The following is a 22,300-nucleotide window of genomic DNA, read 5'->3' as shown; positions in this document are numbered from 1 at the left end:
TGAGAGCTATTTCAGACGCAACACTGTTTATAGTACTGTCTTGTACAGCTTTCTTCGTTTTGTTTTCTCATAAACAATAATAAAAATAGATATTTTAACCAGCGTCTTTCAACGCGGAATCTTTTAACTGTCAAACAATACAGATTAAATGAATTATTAGATTAGCCGGCTCGGAAATATCTGTTCCAACACAGCCAAACAAATTTACGAGCCATTTTGTTGACATTTTCGAACTCAACGTCGTCTCAACGCTAAATTGCAAGTTTTCACCTGGTTGTTCTTAGCAAGAGTGGACTTTTTGGGATTAAATATGACTGAATAGACTTTGTTTTGCTCATTACGACAACACAGATACATTCTCAATTGCAACCTCAACTAACCCGGAAGCGTCTTTGTGGTCTGTGAAAACATATTTGCTTTTGCGTGGTCTACAATTTAATCACATTTCCAATATTCGATCGGGCTGGTCGGCTAATCCCTAATAAAATGAAAAGGCGATCTTGGTTTAACATGGATTACACCTTTTCAGTCACATTTAAATCTCTCTATTCTCCATACTTACGTAATAACGTCCCAGACTTTCTCAATATAGCTTAAGTCGTTATTGAAAGCTCCAAGCTAGATACAAAAAGACACACGGACTACATTTTAGGTGTATATGCAATGCTCGCTTCCGTTTTCTGTGTCCATTTCTGAGTGATTTATTTTCAGTTGTATCTAGATTAGAAAATTAGAAATTAGGGAAGTTATTGAACAACTCTGCAGTATTTAAACTCCAATCGGCATAAACTATAGCGATTCAAAATGTGACCAGCCCATCCGAATTATGGAGATATGGGAGCTGAATATGGGATTGTTTAATATGAATGAACGCAATATGAATTTACAGAAAAAAATTACAAAATCGTCAATATTAACAATTATTCATTGGTTTAAAAAACGTTTTTCGATATGACAAAACATCGGTAAGCATTAAGTTCGGACCATCTTTCAACTGCATCACAAAAAATGAAACAATAATTGCCTTTTTATTTTATTGTTAGAAAAAATAACAAATCTCAAATTTTTTCCTCAAAAATCAAATTCAAATCGCAGAATTTTCTAAAGAGATAGCAAAGCTTAGAACTCATCAGTCTAAAAATAATCTCCTTAACCCGGGTTGGCTCTTCTTAGAAACCATATCCAAGACCATATATGGTTCCATAGACGAAGCGCATTGATTTCGTGTATGATCTTGCTATGGTAGCCAAAAACAATAATTGGTCTTGGATATGGTTTCTAAGAAACCATTGACGCCCGACACCTCAGCTTCGGTTTGATCATCATTGATGATATAGTATGAACAAATCATGTATGGTCTTAGATATGGTATCCAAGAAACCATACATGGTCTTTGATATGGTTGCTACGAAACCAAATATGGTCTTTGATATGGTTTCTAAGAAACCATATATGGTCTTTGATATAGCATGTGGTATCCAAGAAGCCATACACCCATATATGTCTTGGATATGGTATCTAAGAAGGGTCTATGGTGGTCAACCCAGAAAGTGTATATAAAACAAAAATAAAAAGAAACCAGCGGAAAACAAGAAGACAGCGGAAAAATTGAAAAATGTAACGCAAGCAAGGTTTCAAAAAATGTTTCTTTTTGATGAGTACATTCCTGAGAAGTAACTTCGAAGTCGTTATGTCAGATCGTTATGCTCTTAAAAAGACTTAAAAATTTTAACGCAACAAAGAGGCTCGTTAATGTGCGCCCCCATATGAGGTTCCGACCGGGTTTACCCACATTCTGGCATAATTCACTACGAATTGAAAAAAAAGATGTAAAACTTTCAAAAATTCATTTATTGTTCAAAAATCATTGGTGTATGAATAAAAAAAGTAAAAAAAAGTTGCTTCCAAAATAAAATAAAAAACTTAATAACAAAGTCAAAATAGCGTCAAATAGAACCTAATTTAAACAAATTCAACTTTACTTGAGTAAATAAAACATGGGACTAGTCTTTAATGAAAGTTGGTAACAAGTAGACAAAAAACAGGAAAAGGCAACGTTAAAAAAAACGTTTATATTTTTTGGAAACAAATAATTTCAAATAATGAAAACTCTTAGAAATATGTAAAAACCTCCTGTGTCGAAGCATTTAAAGCAATAAGCAATGCACTAAAAACGAAAGATACATTCAACTGTGTCTCTCTTCAACATCAAAAAAATAATATGCGACCCATATTTAACAACTCGCAACCTGTCAATGATTTGAAGTGTTCTCTTGAATTCACCTTGACGATGGTGTCCATGACGCTAAAACAATAATCTATTGATTGAAGTATTGATATTCTCAATTGTGCCTTCCTTTTGAACGCCAAGAATTACATTTATTTTGGATCCTAAAAAAACACCGAATTTTGAAAAGTCTTGATTTGAATTGTTCTCTTCTGAGTAAGAATATTTTTACGATTCTGACGAATACTTTTAGGAAACGTATATGTCTTCTAAGAACAAAAAGAACACTTCGCAAACAGAATTGAACGGTTTGCAGCACTCATTATTTTGAGACTGAGAGCAACGTTGCATGCTTGCCTTAAGTTGTTTTCAGGTTCATTTTGATACTTCCAAGCAAAATCTTTATCGACAATACAAATTTAAAATCATTTATTTAAAACAAATTTCATTTTTGTCCAATTTTTAATATAAATAAAGCAGAATTGGGTTGGGTTTGTTATATAAAACATGAATTTTTCATTGATGCCTGTCACTATTAATCAAGTTGTTCTCATCGTTTAATCTATTCTTAGACTGCTCTATTTTCTTTTGATAAGTTCTCATTTTCAATTCACTCTCTTGATCTCATCAATTTTTTATTCATTGTTTCCGAAATCACTATTTCAGTGAAACTTCATTTTCATCGAAACTTGTTTCGGATCCATTTTTTTGTGTTTTATGCGCTGGCTTCATCAAGTTTGTATTTGAAGGTTTTATAGACAGATACATTTTTATTTGTTTTGTGAAAGGACAATCACATTATGATAATTGTCTAGACTTACTATACTAATTTGACAATAAAAATAACACAATTAATAAGAAATTTTTCGTTAATTTTAAAGACCGAAACTAAAAAAGAACCAGGAATTTTTGAAAATTATTGGCTAGGTAGGTGATTGAGCAGTTCAAAATATTTGCAGAAAATTTTTGTTAAAAAGAAGCACATTTTTAATCGAGACCGAATGCGCTGACTCCTCGACCAGAACCCCAAGTTAAACTGAACAAAAATATATTAAACACCCCCACCCCCCTTCACTCCCCCATATGCCCATCCCACACATCCTTAGCCCGCATCTATCAATAAAGAAGCCCGACACTCCATAAAAAGGGTAATAGAAATATCGACTTGTGACTGCTAATGACGTATGAGCTGTGGCAACAAAGCCGGAACAGAGAGAGGAAATCTACACAAGAAAGCCAGAGTGTTTGTTGTGCTCTATTCTATTGAAGATGAAAGCGAATTTTGAAGATTGTTTGAACTCTGTCTCTTTTTCCCCCTTTTATACTACCACTTAATAGAATTTCAAATTGAGAAAGTGCCAAAATATATTCATAAATGGCAAAAAAGTGCAAAACAAATGCTATCATAAAGCGGATAAATTGGGCCTTTATGAGAGTAAATAGAATACGAGTTGCAAAAAATGTTGCACAATATGCGAATGTGGAAAGCCCCGCAATGAAAATCAGTATATATTACGGAGCTGAAAAAAAAACGCATCACAAACAATCGAAAAAAAAACGCAGCTAAAAACTTTCTTTCTCACGTATCCTCATCTGTTTACGACTGTCAGTTTACTCTTTGAAAATGTTTCAATAAGGAATGAGAACAAAGTAATCTTTCATTGCACCATTTCTGAACGCCAAAACAGTTCTTCAAAAAAAATTACAATTTTACCAATTTTACTTGAAGCAACAAAAACACCAAAATCACTACTCCACCCTGTACTATCATCATCATAGCGTCAAAAATTTAATTAGCGTCAAAATATTGCATATGAACTTTATAAAAAATTGCATTGAAAGTTATATGCACCAGATATATATCGGTTGGCTGCTCATGTGGCTGAAGTGAATACAGGTTTAATAAATACTCGTGTCTGCAACAACCGTGGATTTCCAGAACGCCTAAATTTCTATAAAACTGACCAACTTTGATTCAATAAAAGCCCATCATTGAAGCGTTGATGGGACAATTAGGTTCCTGATATTTTGGGCATTTTGACTCATAATTTGGTAGCTCATGCGTAACGATTGTTGAGTCACTACTTTCATAACTTAAGTTTGTGAAACGTTGAAACTGAGAATTTTTCGATAGAACTTTGGGAATATTGATGTAAAATATCCCTAACTTCAATCTTATTATCTTCCTTACTTTCTTTAGCGGAAGTCATTTAGATTTATGCAATTGTCTAGACAGACCTTCTAGACAAATATGTCTACATGCTAACAATGCAGCATTATAATGTCGAATAATTATCTAATTGTGAGATGATTACAGGGTCGTAAAGCTCATTAGAAAGTCAATTGAAAAAAAATTAGCTATATTGAAAGCTTTCAAAGCTAGTTTCCTGTTTTTTTGGTGTATTAATTCCCCGAACACAAAAGAATTGGCCTATCCTAAATCTCTCCCATTTTTTGTAACAAACTCATTTTTAAATTTTCAGCCAGTTTTTTTAGTGTTAAAGAATTAATTTCGTTCAAACAGAACTTGATTTTTACGCGCAGCTGATTGTTTCACAAACTCTTTATTGAGGTCTTTTTCTAATATGCCAGGCAGTTTTCTAGTGAAGCTCTCATTTTTGTGCAATTCTGGAAGATAAGTGCAATGCCAATTGAAAGCACTTGAGGAGTAAATTTTTCAACATATAAAGAAGGCTTGGTAATGTGCGTTCGCACATGATGTTCCGACCCAATTGTCTACCAAATGAGGAAGAGAAAGAAAATTTTTCAAAATTCAAATATTGTTCAATAATAATTGGCGTATGAATAGAAATTGCATCCAAGTCGAATCACTTAGAAAGGTAATTAATGCCACATTAGTGGGCCGATGAGAACTGCTATTATCAAGACTGCGAGACAGGACGAACAAAAAATCAAATAACAGCAACTAAAAATATACATCCAAACTCAATTTCATCTTTTTTTAAAAAAAATTCTTACTAAGAAAGTCAAATAGAGTCAAACAAAACCTAAACTAAACAAATAAAATTTTACATCACTAGCGAAACATGGAACCAGATGCTAATGAGAATGGGTAAAAACAAGACAAACATTTTTTTTCTATATTTTTTTTCTATACTTATATTTTTTTCTATACCAATTTTTTTTGGTATAGAAAAATATTTTTTTCTATACCAATTAGTTTTATTTAATGAAATCCTTTAGATATCAATTGAAACTTTTATATAGGTTATTTTCCATTCATAATTCAAATCATGAAGAATTTGAGAACTACCATTATCCAGAATGTGTCGGACGTCTACAAAAACAAACGACAAATTCAGACGAAAAACAATAGTTCTATTAAATTTTGCAAGAAGACGGATTAAAAAAGCCGTAAAACCGTAAAATATTCCGTAACAAAAAAGATAAAAATACTTGCACGGTCTTCAAATATATATATATATATATATATATATATATATATATGTATATATATATATATATATATATATATATATATATAATAAGATATGTAACCTCTGAGTAATGAGACATGGTAACAAGTAGTAGAAAAAGAAAGCAAAAAATGGAAAAGTGCAGAAAAAAATGATTTTTTTCGAAAACAGTTTAATTCAAAGTCATTGAAACAAAAAACTATCAACTGAGATCATTTAATAGGTTCTTTTGTTTTTTAAAAAACGACAATTATGATCCGTCATTGTTGAGACAAAAAAAACAATAAAAACAATATTAAAACAAAAATAAAGAAATCAAACTGAAATTTTGCTAAAACCGGCATCGAAGCCGTTAGAAGAATGAATGAAATGCATTAAAACTCTCAGATATGTTCAATCCTGCTCCTCCTTCAAACAAATTTTTTCTCATACGATCTGTTATTATTGAAACTAAGCAACACGTACACAAAAAATAACAGCATATTGAATAAATTAATCAATATTTCTATATAATTTTTAGAAACATTTGTTTTCAAATTCATGAAAAACTTTAGCTATCCGCAGGAAACAGTAAGTGGATTCCCTTTTCATCCGTACAAAGACCTTCATTTATCCAGAATTTGTCATTTGACTACCATAAGAGGGACAAATAAAGGAACAAAAAAATTCATCGAATTCTGCAATAGTACGGTGTCGGAGCAGCAATTACAATCCGATTTTATTTGAACTTATAAAAACAATGATTAGACCTACTCTAGTCTTGTTATTGCCGTCCCAGTAGGAAGCCGTAACTAGTTAGAGTATCATGGATATGGATATTTTGACCAAAAAGTAAATATATAAAAAAATAAAGAATGCATTTATTGATCAACAGAGGGTTAAAATGGCAAAAAACGGCAATTTTTTAATTCAAGAACAGTCTCAAAGGAAATTCAAGTTAAACTAGGCTTCTTTTGAGTCAGCAGAGATTTTGCAGGCAGGTTTTAGAAAGCGGCTAAGAAAGCTTATTTCATGCCATTTTTGATGAAAAAAAAACGGCTGAATTTTGAAAAGTTTAGCAAACATTTTAGCCAAAAAATTAAATCAAACAGTTCAGCAACTCTTCTTTTTTAAAGTGGAAACTGACACTACCGTTGCCAACTTTCGTTACCAATTTTTACCTAAATTTAAGCAAAATTTGCGAAAATTGCATAAATATACGGAAAATGGAACAATAACACCGAAAACCTTGAATAAATCTTCACAAAAACTTAAACCTCGATAACTCCTCAGAAAAAATTGAAATCCAACAAAACATATTAGATTTGTATTCGATTTTGGACGGTCTTTCTAATGATACCACTCACAGCCCTCTACGATGAATATATCGATCGGTGAAAATTCACTGAACAAAAAAAACAGTTTTTTGTTCCGCCACCACTAAAGTGGGTCGGAACAAAAACATTTGAAAATGTGAAAATTAGGACCTCCAAACCCCCCCCCCCCCGACTCAAACCAACAAACCCCTACAGCACACCTTTTGTTCTTGCAAGGCGTTTTCACTCAGTTTTGTGCAACTTCTTGATCTCGTTATTTTTGCTATGCATAATACTATGTTGCTTTTACACTTAGTCAAGCTAAAAAATTTTGGTCACTTAGTCACTTAAAATTTGCCTTAAAAATTGCTAATCGATTATTCGACCTTTTTTGTTAAAAGTTTTCCCAAGCCTTGCTCTGCTAAACCAAAATAACGACAAGCAACATATTATGAGCCATATTTTTTGTCCTACCCACTCTTCTTTGGTAGAATCAAACCACTTGTTGTTGATATTTTTACATTATCATTAATTATTACTACATTAAAATTACATTATCTATAAAAGTGACTGCTCGTTGCGCCTCTTTTTGTCGAAAATTATTATCAGAGCAAAAATTGTACTTCACTATATTTAAAACAAGCTTATGAAAACAAAAACATCCCGGGACAACTCCGAATGGTTATCTTGTAAGATCTAACAAGATCCTGACAGAATCTTACAAGAGGATGCATCTTTTTACAAGATTTTCTGGCAGAATCTTACAAGGTAAACATTCGTCTTAATATCTTACAAGATAAACTTTTTTTGCAACAATATTGTCAGAACTTACAAGATAACCAACAGTCTCGGCGGGGTTAAGTCACAGGGGAAAAAGCAATAGTTTCTCAATTTTCCTCTTTGGTCATTATCTTATGTTCAGGTGCTGACGAAGTACTACCTCTCAATCTACCCCTCAATCACAGGAGCTGACAAGTTGCTGGAGACTCTCCTGAGGAGGTATGGTCTCTACTCAATCTCCCTCATCGTCGACAGAAACAACTCCAGCTCATTCCTCTTCCAACAACGTCTCCAGAAAACTCTCCAAGATAGTCCCACTCAAATTTCACAGGTCTGACCCAAATCATATTTAGTCAAGGCACAAAATTCAATTGAGTTTTATTAATCAAAACAGCGCACAAAAGATTGCATTAAAAAATTTGGTGCCAATGTAGCCACCCCCCCCCCCCCCCAGAAAACAGTAATTGGGGCAGCTTTACGCTTTGACGACTAAGCTTGGGGGCATAATGGGGAGAAAGACCCATGAATTCTGATTGGGTGAGATCTGATAATATTTATTTTTTTCAGAAGATATAGTCATGAAAGTTGAGCCCAGTTATAACTGGCGTTTTAAAGTAATTGACGGTTCTTTATAATTTTGGCCCTAGAAAGGCAAATTACAGTGAGAAAGGGTCAATTGTCAATGCTTCAGGAAGTTTTTGTTTTTCAGTAATGATGACAGAGAGAAATTATACTTGATACAGATGCAAATGCAGTATCAAATATTACGAGTCCATATGATATCAATAAGGTTTCACTATGAGCAGCACCCCTCTTCTAATATGGAACCTTATCTTACCACCAGACAAGACAATTAGATGATAAACCAAATATTAGGATCTTTAAGCAAAGAATGGCAATTAGTAAAACCAGTCAAAAGTGTCTGTGCAGTGGCTCATTAATTTCTGGTTAAGTTCACAGAGAAAATGTTTTGTTTTAGGTTTTGTCTTACCATTAGTTTTGCCTAAGTTCATCAAATCAAGTTATGCCAAAACATTATAAGCGGTTATTTTACTTTTGTCATCTCTCTGAATAGACACCAACACCATATTTTATATAAAACTGAGCATAGGCAATACACAGTAACAACAGCTTATCTGGGCTCGCATAATCTCCTATCAGATACAGAATTCAGCAAAACTTTGGGCGTTTTCAAAAGACATAAATTAAATGTTCTTTAACAGTTAACTTGGAGTCCACCATTATACCGAAATACTTCACACTGTCGGAATTTGTAAAGTGGTTTGACCCGGATTATCCTAGTTTTTGATCACCTATACCTATAATGGACCCATACAAAGCCATTGTATTTGCACGGTATTAATTTTGTCTAATGGGGTTGCCCTCTTCTCTCAAATTATCTCTCTAGATCACCGCAATGAGATAAACCGAGAGATAGCCACATGCAACCGTAACTATGCCATAATAAGTGGGATTTACTTTTGTGGAGTAGCTGTAATGGGAAGGTCTCGAAATGTCTTTTAAACTTTAGGTGAGTCATTTCTCCGCCTCTCCATCGGGTATGAACTCGGAAGACCTCTCGGAGATGCTGGACTCCCTGGGCAGCTACAATGTGCATGCGGTGGTGCTGTTCATGGAACCCACTCTCGTAGTGCAGTTGTTCAAGCTACTCAGAAAGAACAAGATTGACGTCACCCAGTATGTCTGGATTGTGTCCGAAATAGGTATGTTTGTTTCTAAAAAAGCAAACTGAGATATCTAACATGATGTTTTCATCGTTCAATGTCTTTTGTAAAGATTAAAATCTGACATCAAGGCCCCGTTGCGCGCATGAAAGTTCTGTGAAACCTGCTTTTCCAACATTAATTTACAAACGATGCTCTGTCCAATAACAATGTCGATTAACTCCAGCTATCCAATGATTTACAGAGCCTTACCAAAAAGTCAAGTGCAGCTTAATTTCTGCTCGGCTCAGTTCAGAATGACTTGTCCTAGGGCATGAAAAACCGCAAAAGAATTTGCAAAAGGAATTTTAAGATATTTTAATCTCATTTTCACTCCTTAGTCGGAAACTGGTCGGAAAATGATTTCAACCCAAACGTTACCTGAAAAACAATAGCTCCAAATACTGTTTTGGAGGTCAAAAAATTGAACGGAAGAACGCCATAATATTTCTAACAAGTTCTAAAAAAGTTTATTTGCGATTTTTAAATTATTATAGATCCACCTTCAATGGAATGCATTAGAGTGACCCATTAGTTGTTTTTTTCTCGGATAATAATAATTTTGGTTCCTGCGTAATCGCAGCGGAACAGCATTAGGCCTACTGTAGCCTGTTCTCAGCTGCCCTTTTTCTTATTATTCCCCACATTTCAGTCTGTTCTTTTTATGAGCAGCATTGCTCTTTTTTGGTAACTTTGGCCACTTCTTTTGCGTCTGAAACTTTCACGTGGTACAATTATTGCGGCCAACATTGGTAAGGCTATGGTCAACTTGAAGCTATGGTTAAGTAAGAGCTCATCCTTACACAGACAGCTTCACGGAGGCAGTGGATTGAACTCTCAATCATTGGCGTGTGAATCACACGCCTTACCTCTCGGCTAATTTTTATCTTAACTCTTATTCAACGAAAACGCTGGGTCCAAAAACGACAGTTTGTATGTAACTTTTTCAGCAAAACAATCTGTTTATTGACTGAAAAGTGAGGAAATTATTTCACTCTAACTTTTTGTTGCGAGTATTGCGCAATTCTGGACAGCCTTTAACTGCTCAATTTTCGTTTTACAGCCAACTAAATTTTATTGGATGTTTCAGTTACAATTCAACCAAAGTTGGCAACTTAAAAATCCATTTAAGTCTGCTCAATCTGATTGTAAACAGATTATGACATCATTTTTTGGTCAAATGGCAACTTAGCGAAACGTTCAAACTCTTCACAAATATCTTGACATAGTTTCTGCTTTTGCGCGTTCTACCTGGGCCACATTAGCGGAAATCAAAATAAAACTCTGTAATTTAAAATTGACAGAGCTATGCATGCACATTATATTTGAACTGCCAGTGACAATTAAAAAACAATAAGCAGGCTCGTTAATGTGTTTTCGCACTTGATGTTTCGACAAGAGCTCATCTAAAATTCTTACTTAATTATCGACCAAATAAAGAGACAATCAAAAACAGATCTTTGAGTTTAAAGAAATCGCTACACACCCAAACTACTAATTGAATTGCATAATGCCATGCCTTATTAGAGTGCTCACGAGATGCAGCATTGAAAACACTCCAAGAAGAAAAGACAGACAAACAAAGCAAAAACACGAAACATTTTTTTCTGCAAAAACTCAACATCCAAATTTAAAAGCACCTAGTATCAACGTTAAATTACAATCAGACAAACTGTAAAAAGATTTGCAACGTATTTTACCGAATTTTTCCATTTTTTCAATCGAAATAGTGTATTAGTATGCTCAAGAAGCCCATCTCATTCATAAAAAAATGATGAATTTACTGTAATTGCCGGCATAAAGCTGAGTCTGATTTTAATTGAAAATTTATGCATTGTTCTAAAGCAGTGTGTACAAAAATAGACAATTTATATGGCATTTTTCAGAACTATAGAAATTTGGTAAAAAATGAACACAGACGTCGTTACAGACTTCTATGAAAACTATTAAAAAAACTGCTAGTAGGCAATTAAGCGTTAGACACTAACTGCATAAGGACACTTTGCTAGAGAACCGATCTGAACTCAAAACTTTTTATCTAATGTTTTTGACGTTTGATTTAATTTGCTATAACGTAGTTTTTTGTTACCATAATGCATCTTCCTACACTATTCTCTTACGCCTTTTAATCAAGCACATTAGACTTACAGTTTTCGATTTCTCGTTCTCAATGCTTCACTTTGTTCACTCGTATCAATCAGTTAATATCACGATACTTAGAAAAGCAGTAGTCTAATATACACACAGTCAAATTGGCACCTTGAATGATTTTGAAACAGTCTGGCAGAGACTTCAATGATGATTCATCTTGCAAGATTAACATCGATTCTCGACTAGAGTATTTAAATGCCGACATATCGAAAGAATATTTTGATTACAGCATTTATAGCACAACATTCCGCCAGAAAATGAGTTCATCTATCAACCTTATTTTGCATTTGAGAAGGGGTTCCTTTAAGAAAGGTCGACCGCGGATAACGTTGATACAGAATGTTTGTAGTAATAGTTGTTGTTGTTTGTTTAGGGTTCACGACAGATCCGCACCTGTTGAACATGTATCCTACAGGGACTCTGTTGTACAGAGCAGTTGAGCCCAAAAACTCTCCTATTTCCTCGCCTTCATCATCCTCATCATCTTCCTACTCTGGGTTAGCTCACTTGCGTGTTTTAGAAACCTCCTTATCTTGACCTCTAACTTTACCCATATTCTTTTAAAAAGTAGTAGGACAAAAAATGTTTTTCGAAAATCCTGTCTTGTCCTGGCTGCATAAATACCTTCTACACGTAAACTGATATTCTGTAAAGTTTTGGAAGAATTTACGCAAACTCATAACAATTCCATAAGATCTGACAAGTTAGCTACAGCTTTGACAAAAATTTAACTCAAGACGGCCATTTCTCGCTTGACTGTCGCAAATTAGCCTTGTTTGCAAGACTCTTACAAGGTTAGGCAACTTCGGTTCGAGGTCTTGCAAGAAACATGCATATTAACTAATTGGCTGGGCGAGCAGGTCATGTTCCTACCTCTTTTTTTTCAGGATTCTTCTCATGATCCGAGCACTTTTGCTTTCACAATTCCTATGAAAATATTTCAATCTATTGTCCAAAAAGATGCAAACATTTTCTAAATACTTGAACATTGAGATTTTGGCTCTTTTTTCATGCCCGAAGAATAATAATGCTTAGTACTATATAACTCCAAAAGTTCTGATTTGACTAAAATTATTCTTATATAATCGGATCATAAATTAATCTGAACATTTTTTCGTACTTGGAAAAAATTGGCCAAAATATTGTTTGATTTTGAGCAGATCTTCGAAGTATGAGAGTAGTTCCAACTCGGACTACGCTGGATCTTCCATTTTAAATGACGTCACTCTCAACATAATGCGGACAGCGAGTGAAATTGCAGAGGTTGACAAGACACCCCCGTCTCTCATGGGCTCTATCAACTCTATCACTTGTCTGAGGAACATCTCAGGTCACTCTCATCACTTGAAACAGGGAACCAAACTCTATCAGTAAGTTTCTGTGCTGTGAAGATGTTAGGGGGTCTATGTAGGTGCAACTACTAAATGGACCAATACTGGATTCGAACCAGCATCTCTTATTTGCAAGCCTAGTGTGCTACCCATTTACACCAACTGGTCTTAAGCTCTTGAACTTGGGCATCTCTTGAACCCATTCTCATGTTCCTTCTTGCTCCTCGAGGCTTCTTTTCTCTAGCCAAGTATACGTTGAACAAGTAGAGCTTCTTGTCAGGTTAATTCAAGCTTATTTTACTTATAGGTTATAGGTATAATTTACTTTAGGTTGTTCTCTCCTGGCCTTCTAACAGAAAATGAATTGAAATGTCTTCGTAGAGCTTGAAAATGTTAATCCCTCGGCAAACATTCTACCAAATTGTATTGGGACAACTTGCCCTCAAATGAAAAAAATATTATACAGCTGGTCCTAAGCACGTTGTCAGCAGGTAATGTCTGACTTCTAACTGGTTAGAGATAAATGTGATGGCAAAGCGGCGTCAGTACTTCATAATTTGTTTTTAAGACTTTATTTTAATTATTCAAAACGCAGGTTGTTTTTATAATATTTTTGTTTCAAATTAAAGACATTTTGTTGCTATGTAACAATTACGTAATAGTGATATAATTGATACGTTAGTCAAGACATATATGCGTTTCAAGCAATTTTAATTTATTCTTAATTTGTTAGGGCATCAATATTAGTACAGTTTTCAATGCCCATAGTAATGGGAGAAGACCAATATGGTAAAATTAATTAATTACATTACAATTTTGCACAATTTTATGTTAGGGCATGGAGGGGATTTGATATGAGTTTTATTCGGAGTCTGCCAATCAGAAGCTATTTTGCAGTTTTTTAAAAAGTATACAACAAACGTACGTAAACAATCAATAAGTGGACAAATCATTCACAAAGATTAGTTTTCCTGCTCCCAATTGTGTCTATTTTTTGTGCAGGCAACTTGCAAATTTGAGAATCACGAGTTTTCCAACTTGTTAGCAGCTTAGCAGTTTTATTTATTGTTATCGGTTCTATTTTGCATCGCCATTTTGTTAAATAGCTACAGGTATACTGCTGGTCCGTACATTAGATACTTAAACGACGGGGTTAATGGCGGTACCACATGTATAACTTGAGAGTTCAACCCCTAGTTCTACTCTTGGTATATAGTTAAGTAATAAATAAAGTTAAATGCAAATATGAATTAATAAGTTATGTTAAACAGCATCAAATATGAACCGAGCATTAAGGGATAGAATAATTAGAGTTATTAGATTGAAATAGCACAGATTGAATTATTCTAAGTTAACTTGTAACTTAGATAGAGTTTGAGAATTGAGAGATGTTAAATTATAACTTAGAGTAGTTAAGTTTAACTTACCTGATTTCCAATTTTGCGCTAAGTTAATATTTTATGACTTGGAGAGTTCTTAGTTAAGAACAAGTCACAAAATTTTCTAAGTTAGAAAAATATCTCAAGTAAGCTGAGATTGAGCAAAGGGGCAAATACGGGAGTTTTGATTTTAATTCAGAAGTTATCAGGGACCAAAGAGTGCTGGTGGTTGAGCGTGCAAGCTCCTTTTATACTTGCGGACACGTGGTTATCTAGTATCCTATTGGATAGAGATAACAGTGTCGACAGAGTTACCAAGGTTAACTTGGTGTTATCTGTGTGGCGTGATAATATCACGTCATAGTATTCTCTGTTTTAGTTAGTGATCTTAAAATAGTAGCTTATTCAAAACTACTTAGTAATTTGTTCACACGTTAAAATGGACTTTGTCCAAATCAAGTTTGTGCTTCACGCACTATAACGTAAATTCTCAAAATAGCACTAAGATTATCAAATAGTGTTACTGAGTGTAGCACACTTCAGTACATCCCATCCCGGTCCATAGGTATTAAATCAAAACATCAAATTTTACATAATCGAATAAATTATTTAGCTTAATTTTATAATAATTAAGCATTTAAAGTTTGTGAGGTAGATTACGTGGTTAAAGTTCTAAAGTTCATCGTAGCTTCTTGTTTCTGAGTTCTCTCTTGAAGAAGGGTTGACGATGTCCTAAGATACAAGGCTGTACAAAATAATAGATCCAATTTTTTTAGGTGGCCGTTATAATAGACGTTTTGAAGTTTTTCCATAAAATTGTGATGTCAATACATCTGACGTTGAATAATAGAATAATATAATTTGAAGAATATACTGGTTAAGTTAATGGTCTATAATGACAAGCGAGGTAAATGAATAGGGAAATTAAAATGACTGCGCACAACACCATAAGGGCTAGTGTTGTTGAAATAACTCCCCAAATAAAGAATTCAGTTTCGTAATTCATCTTTATTCGAGCAAGGTTGAAGAATAATATCAATTGAAGTAAGCTTTGTAGCTATAGTTTAAAGAATTAATATTTAGACTTAGTTGATCATTATGAATTAGCTTTAAGAAATAATTAATCTTGCTTTTTGTCATTAGTTCAAAATACATAACAGTTTCTTTTTGTTCAAAGTCTTCAAGAAATAAAATGACTTCGCATTGGAATTCAGAATAATATAATTCGGAGATTCTAAAAACTTTATCGTTAAAAATAATTTGTTTAGAAAAGTTAACCCATGCGGATTCAACATGATCAGAGAGTTGACAATAATCTTTAAACCATTCGATATCAACACCTCCTTCAAAATATGTCTTCATTGTGAGTTCAAGTAGTTCAACTTTTGTGTCAATGGGGAGAATGGAAGACCATTTAATCTTTGAAAGGAATTGACAGGAAGATCCAAATAGTACTTAAACTATAAATGGCGGATGGCGATGAATGCATACCTGTTAACGAAAGGTTGTAACATTTCTGTATCCGTGATCACCGAAGTCTTGAAGATTAACATATTAATTGAAATAAGTGAGAGGTCGAAAGTTTAGATTATTGATGTTAAGAATTTCTTCTGTATGAATAAGCTTTAGAATTTCAAATAAATCGTACTCAGGAACTTGATGAAAATAAACTACAATTTCATTAGAATTGTTATCTTGTAAGAATAAGATAATCTCTTGTAACTCAAATGTCCAATGAACTGACAATGGTGTATAGAATTTATTTCCAACTAAGAATGTTTTCGAAGTTTTAATAACTTGCGATTGAATAAATTCAGCGAGATCACAATATGTTTTGAAATATTTAACGTCCACTGAAAGGTTGTTAGACATTAAATAAATTATGGAATTCGATGGAACAATCGAATGATGTCATGAGCAAGATAAATCGGTAAAGATAAAGAATAGATTTTATTCAGAGAAGCGAGAACAAATCAAATTTGCAGTCTAAAGATAAGAATGGACTCATTGTTCACCATAAATTGCGCTAAATTTAATCATTGAGGATAGTTTCAATGCAGATAGAAGAAATGCCGGTTACTTTACTTGTTTTAAGTAATGGAATTAAAGAGAGTAAGGTAATCAAAATGACTAATAATTAGGCGTTCGTTTAAACTAACGAATAATTTTCCTCACCGCGGGAGAAAGAAGAAGAAGTAATGAAGGAAGTACTGAACATCAACAGCCACAAATTTATCTATTCCATTCCGTGAGTGCTCAACGTGAAGAGCGGAGGATGTGGAGTTGATGTTTCAGATTTGCGATCTCCAGTTGGAGCTCAGTAATCCGTTGTTCGAGCTGTTGAGAGCGTTGTCTTTCTGTCAGAAAGTTTTGCTGTACCTGATAAGTGAAGGTATCAAGCTGAGGATTGAGGTTTGCTGTAATATTATCAAACGGGACTTGTATTGTTTGTCCTTGAAGGTTGTGATTAGTTAGTAGATAAGAATGTTTGTTCGAAAAATAACCAATGAGATTGAATCTATTGATGTTGGGTTGCAACTGGTAGATTAAATTCGTATCGTAGTTCGGGTGTCCACTAAAACCGGGGGTTTTAGCTTGTATCTCAGCTTGATGTTGTTTTTGTAGGCGGTCTTGCAGGGGGGTAGTTGTGTAATGATGAAGATTAAGAAAGTTTGGTCGTGACGATTGAGTAGTTTTAGTGTTTGCTAAGACGTTGGGTGCTGTACTGTTTGTCTTAGGTATACTTACTTTGTTGCGTAATGAATTGTATACGTGGTTGTTTCTTCGCAATTGTATCTGCGGTTTTAGTTCTCTTTTTGGATGATGTAGATGATGATGTAACTGTTGTTGATGAATTTGCACTAGTTGCTTGAGTTTGTACTGCTGAAATCTTGATAGCTGAGAGAAAAGTTGTAGATGGGGTGATATGAGTTGTGGTTTGTACTAGTCTGTCAAGTTGCTTAACTCCAGATTGAGGTTTAGAAGTTGATTGTGTATTGTATTCAGGCCAACCACTTGAAGGTTCCTTCTGAAAGACTGGTATCAATTCGTTAGGGATTGAAGAAAGTTCCTGAAATATCAAGTATTCTCTACTCTTATTCTATTCTAAGAGTACATTTTTTTGAAGTTATTTTGCTAGTTTTCTCTTTTTCTTATTTTTGGTATTCTCTTTTAAAGTAAATCAGTAGTAAATATGAAATCAGTCTGTATTAGATTATCATCATTTAGTTTGATGATATTAAGGTAATAGAGGAATTAATCCTATACTGGAGACGTAGGAACGTTGTGATCGTTTCTATTTTCGTCTTTATTATTCTCATCATGTAGGTTTGGATAACCACTTTTATTCTCAAATTTTAAAGCTTGTAAGCCTATATTCTCTGCATAAGGTGGAATTTGAATAACTCGTTCTCTAGTAATAGCATTATCAAATTTTGGAACTTGCATTGTTGGTTCTTTATTTTCATCAGTGTTATAATTTTCTGAATTAGTTGCTTGATAGATAGAAGTCAGAATTGGACCTGACATTAAATCAAATGTGGCAGCAAAGAGTGCTTTACCAAAATGAATAGATGCATCTGTAATTTTGTTAATTTGCATTGCTCGAATTAAGCATAAGACTATGTCGATGAGTAGCTTAATGAATAAGAAAGCGGCAAAGAATATTCCGCATCGCTCAATTATATATTGTATTTTACCAAAGGTTTCAACAAATTGATTATTAAAGAAGTCCGGTGAAATGAATGAATCTAGATAAATAGTTCTAGAGTTATAATAATTCGTGCCTGAAATATTTGAGAAAGATTCTCTGTTATCTAATAATGACTTAGTAAAGTGCTTAAGTACTCCTTTCATATTGGAGTTGAAAGTTATTGAATTCCAGAATGACATCATTTCTTTATATGTGTAGATAGAAGCATAAATACTTGCAGTAATAACATTCGCAATTTGTTGAATAACTATATGTGGTTTAAAGAGTGCAGGTCCTCTTACTTTTGTGATTTGTGGGGTTAATTCAACCCATGAATTGTCATCGTCAACATCTAGTTGAAATAAGTTTGAATGTTTATCAGAGCACAATTGTTCTTCGGCTTCAGTGAAAGTTTGTCTAGAAATCGGATCAACGAAATGTATTTCATCTTCATAAAGAATTGGTATTCGATTATAGCACTTATTAAGAATCTGTAAAGGTGAATGAAATTCAGGACAATTATATAGCCAGGCAACATTGCCATTTGTTTTGAGAAACATAGATCTGTTTCTGGTTAAGGTATATCCAGCTAAACGCGGATTTTCATGAGAAATCATTAAAGTGTTAAGAATAGTTGAGCGCTCTAATTCACAGTCATTTCTTAATAGCTCTAGAGTAGAAGTTTGAAGTTGCCGAAGATTATTAAAGTGCAAATAGTCAATGTTTGTTCCAAGATGTGCTTCGAAAACAATATTTTCATAAACTTGAGAATATGTTGTATCAACTGTTTTATTGTCACTGGAATAGAATTTATTTTTCAGAGTTATAGCACCAGTATCGGGTTTAAATTTGTGAATGGGTTCTCCAGTGTTCATATCAAATCCGTCACGAAGACTAATGTATAGAGAATCATATGGCGTAGGATATACTATTCGTGGATGACTACATAAAGACTGTGGTTTATTATAAACTTGGAACATAAAGCTTTGTAAGTCGAAATCTGACTGAGCTGAAGTAAATTTAGGATCCTTTACTATGTAGTAATTGTCATTAGCTTTAATCATTTGGGCGTCAAAGGTACGAATTATAGTGAAAAGACAATTATTGGGTTCATCCCAAGTGTATGCAAATAGATCAGTAGATGTAGAATCGCAGCCTCCTGCTGATAAAGGACAAGGTAGAGGTATATTTTGCCAGTTATTAACTGTGCCATCTCTAAGGTTTACATTCAGGCTAACATTTTGCATATATGTTTCATAAGTGTAGTGTGTAATCCAACCTCGGGAGTTACATTCATTGTTTCCAGTTCCAACATCGCCTGAGTTAAAGTTTGAGAATAAAGATTTGTCAAAACCGAATTCTACTGATTTAGAAGAAGAGGAAAGCTTTATTTTCTTTCTTTCCTTTGCAAGTTTGCATTTCTGAGCATCAAGCTTAACTGAGGTAGTAATAGTATTATGTCTGGCATCTATGCCGCTAGAGTCAAAAGAATCGCAAAACCAACGCAATTGCTGTTGGGTTGCTTTACACATAGTTGCTTCTAGTTTAACTTTATAATTTCTTTGGTAGAGAGTGACTCGTGCTTGATTAGTGCTAATTTTATCAGGACGAATTTCGCAGGGTGCTACTTTGTTGAGAGAATACATTTGGTTTGAAATCATTTTTGAGCAATCAAAGTGGTTAACATGAAGGTTAGGAGCTGTGTTTTCATAGATACTCATCTTTTCAATTGGTCTGGCGTCAGTGAAAGACGTTAAGATTAATAATGCAAAAAATATAATAAAAATCAAATATTTTGTATAGCAAGCAGTTATAACACAGAGAAGTGCAAGAGGTATCATAGCAATAAGTTTGAGAAACTGAACAGAACGAATTTGGTTTCCTATGTAGGTTATAAAATATTCTACTTTTGAAAGAAGCGCTTTCTTATCAGGTAGATTTTCTTTAAAGAACTGGTATTTATTAAGTGATAGTGGCAATTGGACGTTGCGTTTTGACCAAATTAATAGCTTTTCAGGAGGGTCTATTAATTTAAGGTACGGAATTCCTTCAGGTAAACAATTGTTTCTATCCTTGACACATTCTAAGAAGTGTGGGTGAGAATCTGCATATTCAAAGAATATCTCTATTCTAGTTTCGGATTCACTATCAGTTGCAGCAGTTGGGAACAGAGTTAAACAGAGTGACAAAAAAATAAACATTTTGTAACTTACGTTTATTACTTCGTCTATTGCTAGTGATTTCTTGATTTCTCCGTCTTCCATTTAATAAACGAAGACAGTATAAGGTGAGTCTAATAAATTCAAGTTAATATTATCCGTGAAGGTAATCTGATATTTTAGCTCGTGAACGTGAGCGGGATTATAGGGTACCCAAAATATGACAAATTTTGCGTTATTTTTTGATGTTACGAAGAATGCAACTGTTCTCTGTTGATTAGAAACAAAACACTTGTCAAGTGTTACAGTTTTATTTCCGAATTTCAATATTTTCTGTAAGAGGATTATTCTAATGTACGATAGCGGGTCGAATGCAAGGGCAGTAAGAACTTGTGTTTCAAGTGAAGGTGGTAACATGGATTAAGGGTCCACAGTAAAGGGAGCTTCGATGATATCAAGGTCTATTTCGTCTCTGTTGTTCAATTGGAAATGAAAGCGTTCAATATGTTCTGGTTTGTTAGGGGTCCAACAAACAATTAATTCTAAGTTTACAAACTGGTCTTTAACGAAGAAAATAACAATGTTTTCTTTGTATGAAATATATGATCGATCAATTTTTGCTGACTTGTTATTATATTTCAGGATTTTATGTGGGATGTTATAAGGACTGTAAGAAGTTGAGAAAGTTGTTCTTGAAGCTATAACCCAATAATCGTTTAGCGGAATATTCATTGATCAGTTGGTGGTTCTAAAACCAAACAAGGGACATTTAAAATATTCAAGTCAACTAGGCTTGAAGAATGAATTTGAAGTAGTAAACTGTTAAGTTGTTGAGGGTTACATTTTCCAAGACAGCAATAGGGTCTTCGTTAAGAGTTAGTAGCAAAAAATACTACAGTTCTAACTTCGTTAGAAATTTGACAACTAGTTAAGGTGTTAAGTTCACTATTGAATTTCAACTTTTGGTTTGCCTTAATAGAAACTTTCACAAGTGTATCAGGGTAGATAGAAAGAGAAACAAGAAAACCGTTTTGGTCGAATGAGACTTCAGTCATAAATTAGAATTGATCAGCTTTAAGGGGGTTCTAATTGTGTTATGCAATGTGTTTACTGGTGATGAATGTGTTCAATATGAGTAGTGTTTGTTAGAATTTAGAAACTTTCTAAATTGTCAGTCTTGTACTATGTTCGATCTGGAGGGTTATGGACTCCTTCTATAGTTACTGACTGAAAATTGAATTAAGGACTAATATTGAACTGAGATACCTGGTATATGTGTTGTGGAGATGTGTTGTGACAAGTATTTGCTGTTCACAAATTGAAATGCTTGAAAACTTTGTTAAGTTTTTCTCAGTTTAGTAGTTGTAAGGGGCAAAATATGAAAGATAGAATTTCGGACAGAGAGAAAGAGAGAGAGAGATGGTTAAGTTAGAACTGAATCTAAGAGCGAAAGAAGTAATTGATTTCAGAAGGTAACTGAGAAAAGTGATTTTGAGTTTGGGTAAGGTTCTTAAATAGTGGCTCTCAGGGCTAAGTTATCAAAATCTGTGTTCTCAAACCTAATTGGCTGATCGATAGCCTTGCCTAGTATCATGTATTATATTGATATACTGGTCATACGACATGAACATTACGATAATGCATCAAAATTCAATGATCAGGGTTTTAGTGTTTCATACGTTCTCTATGATCGAACTTTATGTCTTCAAAAGTGTACTTCTAAAGCAAAATGAGAATTGCCACTATCACGGCCATAATGTGAACATTCATGTTTAAGTTCAATATGAAATAAATATGTTACGTGTTGAGAAGTTCTCTCTGCAGATTGTTAATTTGACTTACATTTTTTTTGTCTGTCTGTGCCTTTTAGCTTTCGCCTTTTCTCAATTTTTATAGTGAATACAGAGATTCTGTTACCGCCACGTCAAATTTGTATATTTCAGCAGTCAATTTGCAAAATCGCAGTGCATTTGAACAGTTTTTCCAGAAACAGTCAGAGAAATACTTTGAAAAGTCAAAATTCCTAATTTGAAATTTTATAAATTATTTTTAGTTCGTGTTTTGTGAACTTGTCTTAAGAATTTGAAAATTTCGTTACCGCTATTTTGGAGCTATATGAATTAGCA

General features: G+C 33.8%; 1 protein-coding gene across 3 annotated transcripts in view; it reads left to right on the top strand.

Moving 5' to 3' along the window:
• The first annotated feature begins 7,827 nt into the window (after positions 1-7,827).
• LOC142348131 (uncharacterized) overlaps positions 7,828-22,300 on the top strand; it is a 73,882-nt gene continuing 59,409 nt past the window's right edge. For 2 of the 3 annotated variants that reach the window (XM_075399324.1, XM_075399322.1), the window contains exons 1-4: positions 7,830-8,070; positions 9,271-9,463; positions 11,988-12,111; positions 12,775-12,984. In XM_075399324.1, the coding sequence (XP_075255439.1) occupies positions 9,301-9,463; positions 11,988-12,111; positions 12,775-12,984 (497 nt within the window). In that variant the 5' untranslated portion in view covers positions 7,830-8,070; positions 9,271-9,300. Of the gene's footprint in view, positions 8,071-9,270; positions 9,464-11,987; positions 12,112-12,774; positions 12,985-22,300 lie in introns of all 3 variants that reach the window. The other variant, XM_075399323.1, reaches the window with a different exon arrangement.

The sequence above is a fragment of the Convolutriloba macropyga genome, chromosome 10 (assembly GCF_964194025.1).
Source record: "Convolutriloba macropyga chromosome 10, txConMacr16.3, whole genome shotgun sequence".
Taxonomy (NCBI): domain Eukaryota; kingdom Metazoa; phylum Xenacoelomorpha; order Acoela; family Convolutidae; genus Convolutriloba; species Convolutriloba macropyga.
Note: the sequence above shows the minus strand (reverse complement) of the source record. Positions and strands in the feature narration are given on the sequence as shown.